Here is an 18633-nt window from a genome sequence, read left to right as displayed (position 1 = left end):
TTACCATGGAAACAGAGGTCTCTGTTCTGATATACCTTGGATGATGCAGTGGCTTTTTAGGCCTTAAAGCGGTGTTGTTGTTGTTTTTTTCTCCTTTTAGCAAAAAGCCACCCCAATGTTATGTTGCGAGCTGTCGATGAGGCGCAGTAAAGCCTTACTGGATCTGAACAGACCAAGTGTTTATTTTTATGAATGATGAAAAACAAACCAAAAAGGATCATCAGAAAGGGCTAAGTTTCCCAGATTATAAGAAATGCTGTTGCCCACATCTTTTTAAACCACGAGTCTGTAAAAGAAACTGAAAAATAAAGCCATTGAGGATTTAATTGGATTAATGAGCCCTGCTCCCAATGTGCTTGCAAGAGATATTGTCACAATGCAGCATTGATAGAGTTGTTTGAGGGTTTGCAGTTAGCAAGAGTAATCAACAGATAATCAGTTAGCTGATTCACTGTTACCAAGCAATTATTGATAAGAGAGGTGCTTTGTCTTGAGCACGGTCCTCTGTCTCCGTCCTCTCCATCACCACTCTCCCATTCGCACAATGAAGGCTTTATCTAAATATGGAGCAGGCTATCTGTCACACAGGATGATCCCATTAGCCAAACTGGATATATCTGGGTTTACCGCTAAAAAAACTGATGGGAACATTTCAAAATAGGCTTTCCCTTCTTTTACCTTTTTTTTTTAATGGAATCTTTTTTTTCTAAATCTTATTTTGCAGCTGCAGGGGTGTTACTTTTTACAGAGGCGTCATAAACTTGCTCCCGTGAGCAGGTCTACATCCTCTTTCGTTTTGATTCTGTTGTTCGAAGCCTTTAAAGTCAGTTTTGTAACTTTTAAATAAAGAATAGCAGTATGGTGCTACATTGTCACAAGGCTCTTAAAGTTTGTCAGGGGACGATATGTATAAATATAAATGTTTATACCAAAACTTTTGGGATCCTGTTGTTTCCCCGTCATCCAAGCAAATGGGAAACCCCATCTGAACTCTGGTGTAGTTGATCTGTTGAGGAAAGGGAGACAAGCTAGACACAAAGATTGTGCATTTTGTTGCAGCAATGCCCTCAAACAGTCAGCTGTTGCAATTGTAAATGGACAGTTTGCTCTCAAAAGCACATTGTAAACTCCTGTCAGCTTTTTTCAGTTTTCTTTAAGCAGATCCACTAAAATCCCTCTGAATGTCCCCTATCCTGGTGTGAAAGTAGGCTCGTTCACAAAGCCCTCTGCAACGGAGGTTCAAGTGCCAGCTTCCAATAAAAAGTCAATGTAAATTGTGTTTCAGCTTCCGTGTTAAAAACTCTCTCATCCACGCGTAGCTACGCACGTTTTTATGACTATCTGGCTCAATGTGCATAACGTGTGGCCATTGAACGCCTGTTGCTAGTTAAACGTGGCTGAACATTGGCCACTCAGGGACTCTGATTTGGTAGTAATATATGGATTTGGTTTATGAGGGGAACCCAGACGCAGAGACAAGCCTGTCGACGTTTGTGCTTGTTTTTCAAATAAAGACAAATTGTTCCCACTCTCCTGACATGCTGGTATGTCATCCATATCCGCCATTGAAAGAACTCTAGCAATAAACCATTTCTGTTTTGAACCCAAATCACGAGATCTGCACCACTTCAGCATTTCGCAGCAAACCTCTTTCAACTGTAGGTGGCGAGCATGCGCTAGTAAACAGTAGAAAAAGGAAAAGAAAAAGCTCCTCCCTGCTCATCCAATGTGTACACAATAGGCTAAGCGTGCATTCAAGAAGACGCTAAACGTCCGGATGCCCAGTGTCCACGCAGCTATAGGCTTATCAGTGTCAGTTTAGTATGTTTGATGCCTTTTTTTATTTGTCAGGAAACTTTATTGTAAAAAGGCAAGAAAATGTTTTTTAAATGTAAGTCCTTAATTAAAACACAAGTGACATAGACATGTGCATTGTTTTTTTGTGTTTTGTTTGATTTGTCATTTTTTGATTAGCAAAGAACATTGATAGTTGCTTGTAGTGCACTTCCTCCTACCTTGTGTTTTGATGTCCTTTGGATGTCACTGAAGAACCTCATGTCACTTTGAGGTTATTTATAGTGATTCATTTGTAACATATTGTTGTAATAAACAACACAAACATCTGACCTACTGACCCTATATGTTTGTTTCATGGCATATGTTCTTTTCCTCCATTTGGTTTTATAGATTCTCCGAAGATCCAGGGCGTAGTGGCCTCGTACACCTGGGAAAAGAACCCGGCCAACCTCAGCTGTGAGGTGGACGCCCATCCTGAAGCTTCTGTGGTTTGGTTCAAAGACGGCTCCCATCTGCCGAGCCCCAACACCACCAACGTGAAGATCTACAACATGCCTACAGTCAGCTACCTAGAGGTGATGCACTAGCCGCCTGGATGTTAGGACGCAGAAACAAAGAAAGGTTAACAGGGCACTAGTTCACTTAGCTTTTCAGATTTCGCTATTCAAAGTATCTCAGAAAGTAATTAATTTTGAAAAGAACCATATCAAGAATTGATCAATACCATTATTTAAGAAAGAACTGAAGTCTCTAACAGTTCGTTGAAACTGTTTGCATTACATTGCATAGAGTAATGAAGGGAAAATACTAATAAGGTTTTAATGCATTTGGGGACTGAATGGAAAATGATATGAACGCCTCCAGCAAAAAGTGAGTTGATCCAAGAACTTGGATAAAAACTTTAAATGAGCAATAACAGTAAACAAGCTCCTTCTAAAGAGCGGCTGACAGTGTGGTAATGAAGTATTATGTAATGACTTGCTCGTAGACATTTCTGAACCTGCAGAGGAACCAGCCTGCAAACGATCAGTGGTGTTAACGAGGCCACAAATGTTAAATAGCAATAAATTATAATGACTTCATACTAATAATGGATGCACCTCATTCAGCCTGTTTCTGTCTTTTCTGCTGGTGCATTTGCACATACCATCAAAGATTGTCAGTGCTCTCTATTGTTTTCTGGCCATCAGATTACACCTGAATCTCAAATTGACTTTGGAAACTACAACTGCACGGCGACCAATGATTTAGGATCCGAATCCAAGGAGTTCATTCTTATCCAAGCAGGTTTGTCTTTTGAAAACAACCCTCTCTCCTGCTACATTACTGTGTTTTTTCATTACTGAACTATATAAAATGACTATAAATAAACAGCTGAGCTACCCTCCAGGTGTTTGGAAATTGGATAAATCGATAAACCTGTAGTGAAATCAATGTGAAATAATACACATATTGTAAAAATGCTTGAATAACAACTGGAGCAGTCTTGTATGATAAAACTGATGGGCAGACAGATCAGAACTTTCCAAGCAATAGGCCACAAAATATCAGGAAAAGTTTGTCCTGTTCTCATCTTAATCTCAGGAATTGACCCTCTCCTTTATTTCACTGTATTCACACTGGATTGCACCACAACCCATCCTTTTAAACACTATTGCCAAGTGTGCAAACAACATAACCGCAGTAGGTGTTGATAATAAACAATGAGTCGGCTCAGAGACGGGGAGTTTAGGTTCTTGTGCAAAATTACTTGGACTTAAAACACCTAAAAAACTATATAAATCATAACCAGCTTCAGGAAATACACATGCACACCCCTGGCTGTCATACACATGCTGGGAGAAGAGGTCCAGAAAATGGACAGCTTCAGGTTTCTTCGACAGGAAGCTTTAGCCTGCTCTTCTGATGCAGGACATCATCAACTTCTACAAATAAACAATAGAAAGGATCTTAACCTACTGCTGCACCTTGTGGTTTGGCTACTGAACAGAACAAAACAAGAAGGACCTGCAGCCACTCGTAAGGACAACCGCCCCGGATGCAATCTGCTCACTACACTCTGAGAAAACAAAATAAGGAGAAAAACATTGTTTTTACTCTGCGCAGTAAAACAAGCAACACCTCCACCCAATCTTGTAAACCTTTTTTGCATTTTTTTAGTTGAATTAATTATTCCCATAAAAACTTGCAACAACTTCCCCCTATCTGGAACCAGAAAGGTGCTAATTGTGTTGAGATAATTAACAATGCAGTCACTGAGGTCCTTCTTTGCTTTGCTATCTGCTAATGAAAAGTGACATTAAGTTGTTTTACAAAAAAGTCCCAAAGGCAACACCAGGCTTAAGCAGAACGGAAGGATGAACTGAAGAAAAAGGCCAAAAACATTTTACAGTCTGGCAACAAAAGACAAGAACTTACCTTTCTTTTTGCATTGATTTGGTGTTTGTGGCATTTCGCCTGAAAATGACTTTGGACCCTCTGGAAGTGGTTTGTTGCTCAGAACCTCTAAATGCTTATGTGGCATTAAACGTACTGACACCTTTGGCTGCAGTAGAATAGAATCCTGAAGGTTTTTTCCCCTCTGGTTTTTCTGCATGACTCATTAGTATGCTGGAGTTACTCTCCCCTATAGCAGCTCAGTCGAAAGGATCCATGTAAATGTGTCTGCATGCTATAAATGAAAATGTAGCAGCTGTCTTGGCTAAAAGTTTGATTTATCATTAATGAAACTAACAGAAGAATGACATTATTTTTTGTAACATGCATGTAAGTGTGTGATAAAGATGATTTAGATATATGTACTAAATTGGACTAAAAGCTGAGCTGTTTTCTAAACACTTTAAAAAAGTAGCTAAATACTTTGCTTAGAAGGCATTCAAAGCAATCTGAGCATGCTTCTGTCTAATGGACTGTTTGGAAAAAATGTGCAGTTCTGACTTTTTTGCCCCTTCTGCGTTTTTGAGAGGAGAAACTAAGTCGTATTCTCTGCCTCCTGCTGCAGATGTGCCATCAGCGCCAGAAATCCAGCAAGTAGAACCGTTTTCGAGCACAGCAATGGTGGAGTTTGAGGAGCCGGACTCCACTGGGGGGGTACCAGTTCTCAAATACAAAGTGGAATGGCGTTTTCCTGGGGAGGAATGGGCTCGTAAGGAGTACAGCAAGGAGGACGGTGAGTTATATAGGAACATATTTTATCTTGGATTCATGTTTTCAGGTCATTCTCCTTTGTGTGGGCATTTAACATCTAACCCGCAAATATTCAGACATCTTCACTTTCACCTTCTGTGTATGTCAAGGGAATCTATTGATGAAGGCTGCTCTAGCGCTGTGTGTGTCAATTATGGCTTTGTCACAACCGCGGTTACGGGCAGATGCGAGCTAAAAATGGACAAACCTGTACAGGGTGGCAGCCCGCATGAAATATGAAGGTCATGGACCGCTCAACGAAAGTGTTCATGCACCGTTTTTCTACATTCATGCTGTGAGCGACAGGCTGCAGCAAACATTTACACAGTAAATAAAGGGGAAGGTGGTGGGATTTCTTTATTTTGCAACCCCCCAAATCCAGCAGATTTCACAAGGAGCCCAGTTGTGCTGTTAATGGGGTAAGCGTGTGTCCCATTCGCCTATTGTTTGCCCGCAGGAAGTCCGTATTTATAAATAAGGGGAGTGACAGTGTCACTCATACATCATAAGTTCATGCATCTTACATTAGCCTTACGAATACTTCCCAAATACCTCAAATACGTCCATCATACATTCCCTGTTCAGGCTTCAGTCACATCTAAAACCGCCATCGTGGTTTTAGTTGTGAGAGTTCAATGGAATCATATTTTTCAAAATCCCGCACAGCTGGTTTTGACAAGACAAATGATTCTTTAGGACAATAATTACCACTCTTTACATCAAGCTCATGTTTCCTCGTCAATGTAACCTTTGCATCACTTAAGCAAAATATATCTAACTAGGAAGGGCTGTCTCTTACCAATAAGTGTCGCAGCATAATGAGTAATTACTCATAAATGACACTTCAGAAATGTGAAGAGTCATTGTTGCAGTTTAATTGCTGTTGCTGTAATTGGGAGTTTTTAAGATTTACGTAAATAAAAAAATAGTAAAACGGAGAAAATAATCAATATCTTCAGGGTTTGTATGATTCAGTGCCTAATATAATGAGCCTTTTGTTTAAGATTCAATTGTGGGAATAATATTAACAGTAATAATTTGTTTTATCAGAAAACAGGATGAAAATGAAAATGAAACAAACATGTTAGACAACAGAGAAGGTCTCTACCATTTGTAGACTTTTGAGGTAAATGGAAGTCTTTTGTTTTGGTCTAACTTAAGGGTGAGCAAACTTTTTGACACGTGGGGCACTAAAGATTTAAAAATTTGACAGGAGCTTTGTTTGGTATTCCAACTCATGAAAGAAAAAAATAACATGGATTCTGGATAAAAACATGCTTTAGTTTTAATAAAATAATTAATATATATGTTTTTTAAACAGAACATTTTTGAATTTTTTATTTGAAACATTTGGTTTTTGTTCTCACATTAGTGTCAGTTTCACTGATGGGTTGATATCTCTAAGTAAAACGCAAACTTAGACATCTGAATGCAGAATAATTTTCTCTGCCTAAATAAAGGTCAATTTATTTGTAGTGCAACATCTGAGACACCAGAATTACTGAGAAAATAAATCATTAAGAAGAATTGTCAGTATTTTTTATTCTAGTTTGATGGGCCAGATTAAGTAGTTTAACGGGCTGCATGTGGCCCCTGGGCCGTAGTTTGCCCACCCCTGGTCTAACCCCTCCTGAAATACTCTCTCTGATGTTGTAGCAGCTCTGAGCAGCAGTCTCAGCCTCCCTGTTTGTAACTGCACTCAGCTGGTGGGGCTTAGTTTTATCCTACAGCATCATTTCACTAGAACTCACAAATGTTATTATAGTTCTTTATTAATTAAAATGATGTTTAAATGACACCAGTTCAAAAGTCTGGATACTACACTGAACAGCTCAGTATTAGATTGAAAATTGTTCATTTCTAGAGTTTGGAGAGAAAACAAAAAATTTCAGGAAATGAAACTTTACTTTTCAGTCTCAAAGCTGCCGCATTGGTGTATGTGATCATTACTGTTGTGGTTATTATTTTCGGGTCTGCAGTGCCTGTGTGCAGAAAGCATTTCTGCTCCCGTGGAAACAGCAGGTAATCTAAAACATGACAGAGGCTGATGTCAGGAGGAGAGGCAGAACACAGTGTATAGCCCAAATGACAGTTAGTTCAGACAAGACGGGGCCCCAGATATTATCCCTGTCCCACTGAGGGTTGGAGGTGCTGACAAATCTGGATGCTTTACGTCTTGTCTGGCGCATGGGATGTATCAGTCAGCAGCTGACAGTCTCAGCTGGCAGCTCAAGGTTGAAGGGCTGCCTGTCATGCAAACATATTCACAAAACAGAACACATGAGCTCATGCGTGAAGAGTAAATGTTACCAAAAATATCTCTCTTAGCTGCTACACCCACACTCCTCAAAAATCCAGGCACTCGGATGTTGTTTTCAAAGAATGAATGGACGTTTCCTTTTTATTTTGGAAAGTTACTCCACAAAAGTAGCTAAAATCTGAGCTGCTGAGTGCCAAAAGAGAAGCAGATTGTCATTAAAATCATCAAGTGCCTCTGCAGTGTCTTGAAAAAAGCTATTGTCTCTCACAGTACTGTGAACCAGGGCTGCCATCCCATGTTGAAAAGCAGTATTGCCACCACGCCCATCAGAGTGGATCTATATCATAATATGACTGCACTGCTGTGTGCAAATACACAGGCAGCACCTGATGTCCTTCAGCACTTGATGTTTATGCACTTTAGATTTGTTATAGTGCTTCAAATTCAAATGTTTACGATCATTCACTTAAAAATGACCCAGCACGACAAACAGGAAGTCTTTTTGGTGCTGGTTTTCAAGTATGACAAAGAAAATCAAATTATTGAGTAAAGCGGATTAGTGTTTTAAATAAGATAACAATGGAACAAGATCTTAGCTGTGTTGCATTTGAGAAATGTTTTCCATTTTCGCAGTTTTATTTGGATCGTTTTTCTAAAGCCGAGCTTCTACTTGGAAACGCCAAGAATTCATTAAGATGCACATCGTGACTTAATCAATAACCATAAAAAATATCAAGGTTAAATGGCCCACACTTCAGATCTCGGTCCGGTATGAGACAAGAATTTAAATTAGCAATTTTTTCAGTCCTCACACTCCTATTCAAATCTAAGTTTTTGCAAGAAAACCCAACCTGGTTGATGGTTTAGATCAAAATGATTTTCTGTTACTGCAGAAAGTATCCAACCGGAAAACCACTGAAGTCAGTTGATTGTGCGATACCTGCTTGGGTTTCTGAAAATAAACATGTGAGGCCAAATTATTGCAGGCCGGCTGGAGATCTCATCACAGCATTTTAGCGGCAACATCAATTTCATGTTGGTGCTAAAAGGAGCTGCTCCGAATCAATCTAGCCTCATGCTTTCTAGATGAATTCAAAAGGTTTCCCCTAACAGTCACTAATGCTTGATTCACTCTGAGAGGGAAAAGTTAATCCGATACATGGTGTCACAGTAATGTAAAGATGTTCCTTAGGTGCTTCTTAGAGCCTAAATTTGCTCTCACCCATGAAATTACTTTCTTTTGTATCGAACAGTGAGAAATCAGCCGAGTCACTTTTTTGACAAAAGTGAAGAAATGCATGAGTGGGTATTAGAAAGTACATCGTGACTAAAATCTTCGGGCTCCTCTGATGCATCTTTCTTGGGTTAAATTTATTCTCTATGGTCTCTTTCTTAGATGGCCCTGACAGTCTCTTCTAATGGCTAGCCTTGAGTTTTACACCTGATGGCGGCTTGTTTTACAACCTGTCCTTTATTCAATATATTTTCCTAAAACTAAATAATTGGACATGAAGCCACAGGGTCCCTTTGCAATTATAATCAAGTCCTTTTCTTTGTAGGAACTGCTTTCCAAAAATGTGTCTCGCTTTGCCCCGTGTGTCTGCACTTGTGTCCCAAAAATTTGATGTATTTTGAGTTCCCACTAGCCAAAAAACACCAGAAAGACCAAATGACAAACTGATGCTGTAAAAGACTGAGTGAGAGACAAGCTGGGTTCTTGGGAAATCTTGGGGAACAGGAGGGCAAAGACAATTAAACAGAGCAAGGACCGAAAGGCAAAAATCCAAGGCTTTCCCTGAGAAAACAAAGGGCACCTGATGGCTGGTGTTACCAGGCTGGCACAAACCACAACCTGACAACAGGTGGAGAGTAAACGAGGGTAGATATGCTGGAGGATAATGAGCTGATGGTAATTCAGGTGTGGAGGAAAACTGTCCAGAAGCAAGGCAGCACAACCCACACAAGGTGAGGGACAGCAGGGACAGGCAGCAGGAGTCAGAAGAGAGGAGGATAACCCTTCTGTTGGTCAGAATGTTCTCAACACATCAAAAGTCTTTGAATCATCTTCATAAAAATAATAATATTCAGCTACAGACTGTCTAATGTTACCAGAATGCTGCTTAAATGGTGGATTTACAATTAGGATTAAATTAAAAAATTGTTTGATTTTTTTTTTTTTTTTCAAATTTATCCGTCATCCCTTATAAGGTTAAAGTTGGCGTATGATTTTTTTAGCTTCCACTTTGAAACTTAAGGGTTAATCTAGATCCCATTTCAATAGTTCCCACACGAAATCTATTGTACAAATAACGTTTAAAGCAGATGCAGATATTTTACAGAGGATGAAGATAAGCTTAACTCTCAAAAGTTAAGGAAAACTGGAAGCTTCAGCTTCGTACTGGCCAGTTCATAAAAAAATTGTCTAACATCAAACCGGTCTGTGGCCTGAAAAAGGTTGGAGACCACTTACCTACACCATGGATATACATTTATATTTGTGTCTGTTTTGGTTTTAGAAAAGAGACGAATTGTATTCATGGATCCCAGTTATACCTTTTGGAAACAAAATAGGTTGATGCATAAACCTGACCATCGAAAACATGTCTGCTTTGATTAAATACTTAACAAACTAAGAGGCTTTGACAAGCTCAACAAAGAGTTACCAAACTAAACACATTTCATGTGAGATAAGAGGTACAGAAAGAATAAACTGCATATTTTGATTGCTGTCCAGCTGTGGTTGACAATAAGCTTGGTCACTTTTATTTCTTTAGAGGACCTGCTGCGCAAAGTCTTTACTAATGAGACCATCCTTGGAGAGAAAGAGAATCAATCTGTCTATATAAACTGCAGCAACAGTACATCTGTTCAATACCATCTGTCACCTGAGTTTTTATCAAGAACTCAGGTGAAAAAGCCAGGCGCCTATTGACACTTGTCCTCAACTATCACCATGGCACTACTTAAATCAATGGGTCAGCTGTCTGTGTACTAATGAGTTCTCAGTAGGTTTCAGCCTCAAATATTCACCTCAGAGTTGATCAAAAACACCAGTTACAGAGCAAGCCGTAACCACCATGTGAATCTGTTTAAAATAAAGTTATGGCGTGTAGCCGCTCCAATGTCTGTGTGCCAAGTCTCCATTTTGTTACCTAATGCAGTGTTTTTCAACCAGTGTGCCGCGGCACACTAGTGTGCCGTGGGAGATGGTCAAGTGTGCCATGGGAAATTGTCCTCATTAACTGATCTAAAAACATTTCCCATCTCCAGGATTTCAGCTCTCTGTTCATCCAAACAGGCCCTGATAAAACACTGAGGAGTTAGGAATATAAAAGATGTAAAATACATTTTCTTTACGTTTATTTTATTTTATTAAAGACATTTTGATAAGAATGACTGTACAGTACCGCGATTCAGCTGCACTTTCGGCTGTATTTTGGAAAAGTCCCGTCCCTTTAACTGTCTCCACCAATCATTCTTGGGGAGCTTAATCACATGTCATCAGTCTGACCAATCAGACGTGGTTAAAGTCTTCACTTCCTTGTCCCGATTTAGCTCGTAAAGTCGCTCAGTTCTAACAAAAATAGCAGCTAAAGCTCGTCTTTAGCGGTGTAGCTTTGCACAGAATCCGGTATCAGACCGTGGAACAAGTGAACAAAACAACGAAGCTCCGAAAACCGATCTCCAGCCGTTTTATGCACTACATCTCCCATGATGCATTGGGTCATGAGATTGACAGCGCACAAGGAGATCTGTTGTTAAACGTCTTGAAACAACGAACACACATCAATCTGTTTTTAAATCTTCTAACTTAACTTTTATTGCATTTTTTAGAAAAAAAAAACAGCTGCAGTTTCCAGCTTTTTCTGTAACAATTATCTCAAAAATGCATGTGAGATTGCGGAGGGACTGTAGATCAATACAGACTATGAGTTTCTCCTTTTTTTTTTTTTTTTTGGATGCTGGTGTGCCGCGGGATTTTTTTTAAGGTTAAAGTGTGCCGTGGCTCAGAAAAGGTTGAAAAACACTGACCTAATGTATTATAAAATGTTCTAGTATTTCTCAGTGAGCTTTATATCTACACACTGACATCCAGGGAAGTTGCCTTTATGTGCTAAATAATTCAGTGCTCTCATTAGTCAACCCTAAAAAGGTGTCTAGATCCAAACCAATGGAAGTATCATTTGTGTTTTTAAAGGCCCACTCCAGCCAAAATTGTGTTTTGACATGTTCTTGTAGCATTTTTCTCATGATGAAGCACATATATAAAATATTTTAATATTAAAACTGTGTTTCTGAGTATTTCTTAATTCAAATCATGATGGATCAGGAGTAGACAAAAACCCACCGTTTGAAAAGCCAAAGTCTACCTGCTCCCCTCCATTATTGGAGTCAAATAGATCCATATAGAGTACGTCTTTGTTTTCATCGTCCAGTCTGGATAGCTCCAACACTGCTCACTATTTTTCTTGCACCAGAAATGTTAGGTTGGGGTTGTGAGGGGCTGTAAGCTAGCAGGAGAGCGTGTAAATAGAGGAATGATGGGAAATGGGGGCGGGCCAACAGTTTTTCCCCACAATTGAATGTCTAATGAACTCCTGCTGCTCTGTAGAAGCTATGTCCTAGAAAACAACACAGGTTTTTTATTTTGGCATTTTTATTTTGGCTTAATCTTATTTAAAAGATACGATTTTAGAATAGATATAAAGATTACCGGACTGGGCCTTCATAAACGGACACCGAGGAATTCCACAGCACTGTTATAAACTTTATAAATGCTTCATTGGTAGTCTGCCTGTTTTCTTCAAACTTTCCTCTCAAAAACATTTAATGAAATAACTTATTTTTCCTCAACAGGCAAGACAAAGATTCTTGTCACTGGCTTGAAACCAGAGACCACCTACGAGGTCAAGATGTCCGCCATCAACGGCAAAGGCGAAGGGGAGAGCAGTGCTGCCAGCTTTTTCAAGACCAAGCCAGTCCGTAAGTACCCCTCTCGCTTCTAGTGTCTTTGCTTTGAAGAAGCGCTCCCCTGACCCCAGTGCTTTCAAGCGAAAGCTGTAGCTCACTTCACCGCCTGCTTGCTTCTAGCTGAGCCCAGATGCTTCCCACCTTACACTCCTCTCTTCTGGCGCCAAGCTCCACTGTATAGTTTTTTTTTCCCATCCAGGCAAGACAGACTCAAGCAGTAATGCAACTAATGTGTCAGAATTCACCCACCTAATGTTTAGCCAACCTGTACCCTCTACTAGGGATTGATTTTGTGTTCTTGGTTTTGGATAGAAAAGGCAGAAATTGTCATGTTTTTCAGAAGTCTGTTTTTTTTTTCTTTTTAGCACAGGTGATTTAGTTGAGGTTTTGTAGAAGGAACCTGTACATTCTGAAAGCTAATTTACACTTCAGTGTGAGGACATGTCAGCTCAGTATTTATAGATCATTGACAGAATACATTTTTCCTACTGCAGCCATGGGTCAGGTCCTGCTGATGATTTTTCGTACTTTGTGATGGTAATGGCAGTGCATGATGAAATGCAGGAAAACGTTATTTTTTCGGTGTTTCTCAGGAAATGGAGCAAAGTCACTTTAAAGAGGTTAAACTTCAATTTTTTTTGGCCAGCTTTGGATACACTTGACACTCTTGTTACTGTCAAAGGACACAGATTGCAGTTTCGTCTGGTGTTACAACCTAACATCCAGACATATTGACACTTAGTGGAAGAAGATGGGAACGTCCACTCTATGTGCGGTGAGGCGATGGATAATGCTTTTTCACTAAAAGAGAAACACAAATGATAGAATAAAAAAACAGCTCCTTATGAAATCTATCTTCCCCTGCTCCCAGCAGCTTTTAACAGGCAACCACCTGACAGTCTGTTTCTGAGGCCTTTAGGGTCGTCTCCATTGACTGTATGTGAGAAGTAGACTGAGTGTGACGTCATCCATAGAAAATGGCTTACTTACGGCTTCAGGGAAATAAAGTCAATTCAGTCGCCAGTATTTTACGATATGATCGCTGGTAGTAATACTATGGTCACAAATACAACTGCCACCGTGTGATTGGGAGGTATTGGCAGAATCATCAAGATTTTAGATTCCCGCCCACTTTTTGAAAATGTATTGGCATGGCCATGAATGTAGACAGCAGACGTCCGTAAGTCAAACAGTAAAGACGTCATTATGAAATCGGGCGGCCACAGGGTGGAGGCAGCCAGATCGCCGGTCGGCAGCAGTTCTGAATGGACGATGTTTAAATATCTGCAGACGGCAACCGTCCAAATTAAGTGCCTGGGGGTTTATAAAAAGCGGTACACATACCCTCCAAGAAACCCAACGAGGGCAAAGCCCCAGCGCCCAAGAAAAATAAGATCCAAGGGGTCCAACCACAGCAGAATTTATTGCTGGACCCACAGTGGCCAGGATCTCCAGATTGATGTCTGGTCAACACAGGGGCCCATGGCCCATGTCAACAGTGCCTGAGCTGCTACTGTACAATTTTCAACAATCAGTTGGGGGCAGTCCCACTGGGTGGACTATGTCTCTCGGCTGGCCTGGGAATACCTCGGGGTCCCCCCAGAGAAGTTGGAGGAAGTGTCTGGGGCGAGGGAAGTCTGATCATCTCCGCTTAGACTGCTGCCCCCGCAACCCGGTCCCGGATAAGAGGAGGAAGATGGATGGATGGATGGATGGGTGGGTGGATGGATGGATGGATGGATGGATGGATGGATGGATGGATGGATGGATGGAGATGGTGGCAGGGGGACGACAGCGCGGGGATAGGGGGTGGCAGTCCAAAATGGCCCAATCATCAGTGGAAATTTGGAGACCCTCATTTCAGTCAATTAGCGTGTTGCTGCTTTTCTGCCACCCGCCTGTCACTGGTCTACCACCGCGCAACCTCCAAATGTGCCCGAGGGGCCACTGACCAATGTAAAAGGAATCCTCCAGTTGCCGCAAAATTGTAACTTTTTCTTAAAACCTCCATGACCGCCGAGTGGCGTGTAAAAATCTTACTGCCGCCTCCTGCCGAATTTGTTGAAAAACGTGCATTTAGGTTGCCTTGCAGTGGCATTTTGGGATATGTGACCATATTTGAGCTGCGATTAGTCCAAGTCAGTGTCAGTCATTGTTTGTATTGCACTGTCACTACAAAAAATCTGTCAAAAGTTTCGAACATTGGATATGAGACTACAAAATTTTATAGAGGGATCTTATTTGCCAGTTTATGACTTTGATAACTTGCACTGCAGAAAATATATAATGAAAAAAAATGTGGATAGGAAGAACATGTTAAAAACTACTTCCTGTTTGGAACGCCATGGGGGAGGGGTCACTCAGTCTAGCTCTCATTTATGCTCAATGGTTGTTTTTACCTGTGCTTTTCATTACCCTAATGATCCTGTAGAAGAATTCATCCTCAGCATCCCCTTCATTAATACCAATTCACTAAAACTTAAGAGATGTCCTCAGTCCCTCCTGGTTTATTTATATGTTTTAAATTAAATAGATGTGTTTTTTTGTTTTTTTTAAAGAGGTTGTGTTTTGCGCTAATGGATAATTCATTTGGAAAAAAAAGTCAGAAGCCAGGGAGTTTTTATTATAAATCTACTGAGAACAGGGACATTTAGACGTAATTTTGTTTTTGCACTTTAGAAAACCCTAACATTTCTTTAACTGCCATTCTCTGTAGCTGTAGGATAACTTAGATACTGAAATTATTATTGCAATCCAAGAAGCTTTGGCCTGTGGGGCCTCCACTTTAGCTTTGAGGAGGTTGCTGCGAGTCTGAAAGAAGCAAGTCCAGTAAGTAGTCCTGAACACCATGAACACTTGACCATAAAGTCATTTATTTATTCCAAAGGTAAAGCTTAAGGCACTTTTTTTCTTTTAAAAGTAAAAACTTTCACTGTGATGCACGGCAAGCTGTCTTGTCAGTGCAATTATTACATTTAGAAAATGTTGTTGAGTATTGCAGTACATTGCATTACATGTCATTACTGTAACCATTAAAAGCATTCCTCCATATCAAACTGTATCCAAGTATGTGTGAAATAGCGACATTCTCGACAGTATTCAGCTCTAGTCCTCCATCAGACACGGTTAGTGTTGCAGCAGCACGCTGCAAAAAAGACTCTGATGTGGACATGGAAATGCATGATGCAAAAGCTGTGCAATGCTGACTATCCAAAAGTGCTTCACACAACCTCAGTTAAACAGAATAAATGTCTCTTTAGTTTTAATTTAAGTTTTGCTTCTCAAATCACTTCTGAAAAGGGACCGATTCAGAAGTTTGTTCTGATTGTATACGTCAGCTGAATTACATTTCCCGCTTATCACAGACAAAAAACAGGGTTTTGGTATTTAATTCAGTGTACTGGTGAAATCATTAAGTTATTTAAAAAACTAAAGTGAATGCAATTAGGCAGATTTATCTGAATTTTAGAGCTATATAGTCTTTACTCAAAAAAAGATTCGAAATATATAATCCACTGGCACTAGTAGAATTTATCTTGCTAAGAACATTTTAAAAATAAATTACGATGTCCTGCTCTTTAAACCCTGGAGAACCCGAGAACAATTTTCTGCAGGGCTTTTAAGACGAATCAAACATATTAGTTTTTGTTCGTTCATTTTAGGAAGCAGCAATTATCAGGAGCCAAAGATTAAAATCAAAAACATTTTAAAAAATCTATTAAAAAAGAAAACGAAGGCCAAATTTGGCCTCTAGGGTTAACACTAAATTTAATCTTTAAAAAGTACCATGTCTTAACTTAAGCACGTATCAATCGACAAAACAGAGTTTTACTTCTTAAAAGTAAGGCTATTTATACATTTTTCACAAAATGTATTAAAAATTTGAAGTGCAACAACAGCCTAGTTATCCCTTTTTTTAGACCAGTGGTCTGCAACCTATTGCTAAAAGAGCTATTTGGTCCAGTTTTTCACTGACCAAAACCCAGCGAGTGTTCCAAAGTCACCGTTAGAAAACTTCTCTTTATTTATGTTTGTGCGACCATTAAGTCTTTCATTTATATAATGAAGCTTTCAAATATTTACAATCCTTGAATTATTGTAATTTTCTTTATAGAACAGTGTTTTTACTTTTGACCGACACGTTTTTTTGTTTTTTATTTTCAAAATAAAATACATCCTGTGTCAAGTCAGATTCTGCAGCAGATTTTCTTGAGTAAAAAAATCCAGGAACCCAATACCTGTTGTTATATGCATTTATACTGTTATAACTCAAACACAACTTTATAGTTTCTGAAAACCAAGCATATTTTTTTTCCTTGAAACAAAACCCCTCACCGTTCACAAATAAAAAATTCTGCTTAAATAATTTGTACAGTAGGAAACATATAAAATTGTTTCAATAGAGCTAAAACCTCAAATAAAACGTTTTTAAGATCAAATGATGCAACTTGAAATGTAATATTTATTGTCCTGAAAAAAAGTTGCTGCATCTTACTAAAGATTTACTAGTTTTGCTGTAAATCACGTGTAAAAATATACTTAAAGTAGTTTATTTCACATTGACATACAACCAATTACAAAGACCAGATTCTCAGGGAGGCAATGCGTATATTCTGTGAAGGACAGAGTGTGTCCTTTTATTGCTTCATCATTTTCATTGCCTTTGTTGTTGTTTTTTGTCTTTTGTGTTGTTGTTTTCTTCCATGATTTTTCCATCTGTTCTGTTGGACTCCTCAGAGTATTCCTTTACAAGTAAGTTTTTCTTTTCCATGTCTTTCTGCTTTGTTTTTTCTCTGCCTTTATCACTTTTTATTTGAGTTTTTGCAGTTTTGCTTTATCATTTATACATCTTTGAGCAGATTCTTGATGAAGCTTTTCTGTTTAATAAAGAAAAAGATGAATGAAAATGATCACCAAGCTGTATAAAAATATGTATCTTTACATTTAGATTATTTTCTGTTCTGAGATGATTTTAAAAAAGCATTTTTTGTCCCATAAAGTGTAAAAAAAAAAGTATTCTGTTCAAAAACGATAAATAACTTGTCATTTCAAGCATATTAATCCAAAACAAAATAATGAGATACACTTTTTCAATGGGATTTTAATTGTGTTTTATTTACTCGACACTTGATTAAAAACTTGAGCAGTATAATATATTTATGAGACTTATATTACAAACTAACATTTAAAAGATGGTATTATTTCATCAATAAACAAGAATAAATCATGACAAGGAAGGAGAATTAATAACTTGTTGTGGTGATGAGCATAAAAACTACTGAAACATGAATAAAAGTACTTATTTCCCTTGAAAGAAGTACGCAGTAAGTTTATAAGCACCTTTTAACCCTTGTGCTATCTTAGATGACCCCACCCTTACATTGACGTGTTATTCCTACCATGACAAAGGTGGATAAAGGTGGAAAGATTTCATGTAATCCATGGACACCAGTGAAGATCACAAATCATTGAAGAAAAAAGGTTTAACACACTGTCTAGTGGGTCTAGATGACCCAACTCCCAATGTTAAAGTGTCTAGGATAGCACAAGGGTTACATTGGGTTTTTGGAGGGGTGAGAGTTGCTGAAGGTGGCTGTGGCTCCCCCTACTGGTGGAGGCAGAGAAAAAATGAGTTAATGACAAAATTTTGGATTTTACCTTAATTTTGCATAGCTGGTAATTTAAACCAGTCATTGTGGGGATTATTTTTAATTATATTCTTTTAATTTATTTTTAAAAATTTGTAAAATTGTTCTTTGAAAGATATATTTAGAATGTTTTTCTCCACTACATTACATTTATGTTAGGCAGAAAAAATCTAAATTGCGGATGCTTTTCTGCAATATCATAGCATGCTGTTGCTTTACACACAATCAGCTGACTTACTATGCTAAAAAATAATTAAAAATAATCTTCTGATTGTGTAAAGATTTTTCTGACATTTGCCTTCAAAGGATGGTGCAGAAAAACACAGCCAGACAAAATACAAGCAAATAAAGCAAAACCAGGTTTAAAAAGCTGACTAAACTGAATTTAAAAGATAGAAATGGACAATTCAATGCATAAGTAATAGCAAGCCTTTGAAAAATACTACATGCCCGTTGTTCATTCATGCATTTTACGCTGATGCAAAAACTGAAAACATCCCAGCTCGACTGGACGCTTCCTGACTGATTTTGTACTTAGTGTAACTCAAAAGGCTCTTGTTCCTCTTTTCCGCCATCTTTCAGTTTCCTCAGAGACTCTGCCCTCTATTGCTGCCACCATTTTGCCCCTTAGTGAGTATGCCAGTTCAGCAGTGTGCTTTGTGTATGTCCTCACTCGCATCTGTTGTACTCGCTTGGCCTCACAATTAGTGTAGATGTTTGTTCCTGGTGTAGCTCATTAAAAGTGTCATACTTTCAATATTATAATATTAT

The 18633-nt window shown here is 38.9% G+C and overlaps 1 protein-coding gene across 12 annotated transcripts in view; it reads left to right on the top strand.

Moving 5' to 3' along the window:
* Positions 1 to 18633, top strand: part of ncam1a (neural cell adhesion molecule 1a) — a 309203-nt gene that overhangs the window by 251584 nt on the left and 38986 nt on the right. For 6 of the 12 annotated variants that reach the window (XM_011483933.4, XM_023962562.2, XM_078930825.1 and 3 more), the window contains 4 exons: positions 2188 to 2372; positions 2988 to 3084; positions 4799 to 4966; positions 12101 to 12226. In XM_011483933.4, coding sequence (XP_011482235.1) covers positions 2188 to 2372; positions 2988 to 3084; positions 4799 to 4966; positions 12101 to 12226 — 576 coding nt within the window. Of the gene's footprint in view, positions 1 to 2187; positions 2373 to 2987; positions 3085 to 4798; positions 4967 to 12100; positions 12227 to 16951; positions 16967 to 18444; positions 18493 to 18633 lie in introns of all 12 variants that reach the window. The other 6 variants (XM_023962555.2, XM_078930822.1, XM_078930824.1 and 3 more) reach the window with 2 other exon arrangements.

Source organism: Oryzias latipes, chromosome 14 (genome assembly GCF_053564925.1).
Source record: "Oryzias latipes strain Hd-rR chromosome 14, Olatipes_Hd-rR_3.1".
Lineage (NCBI taxonomy): Eukaryota > Metazoa > Chordata > Actinopteri > Beloniformes > Adrianichthyidae > Oryzias > Oryzias latipes.
Note: the sequence above shows the minus strand (reverse complement) of the source record. Positions and strands in the feature narration are given on the sequence as shown.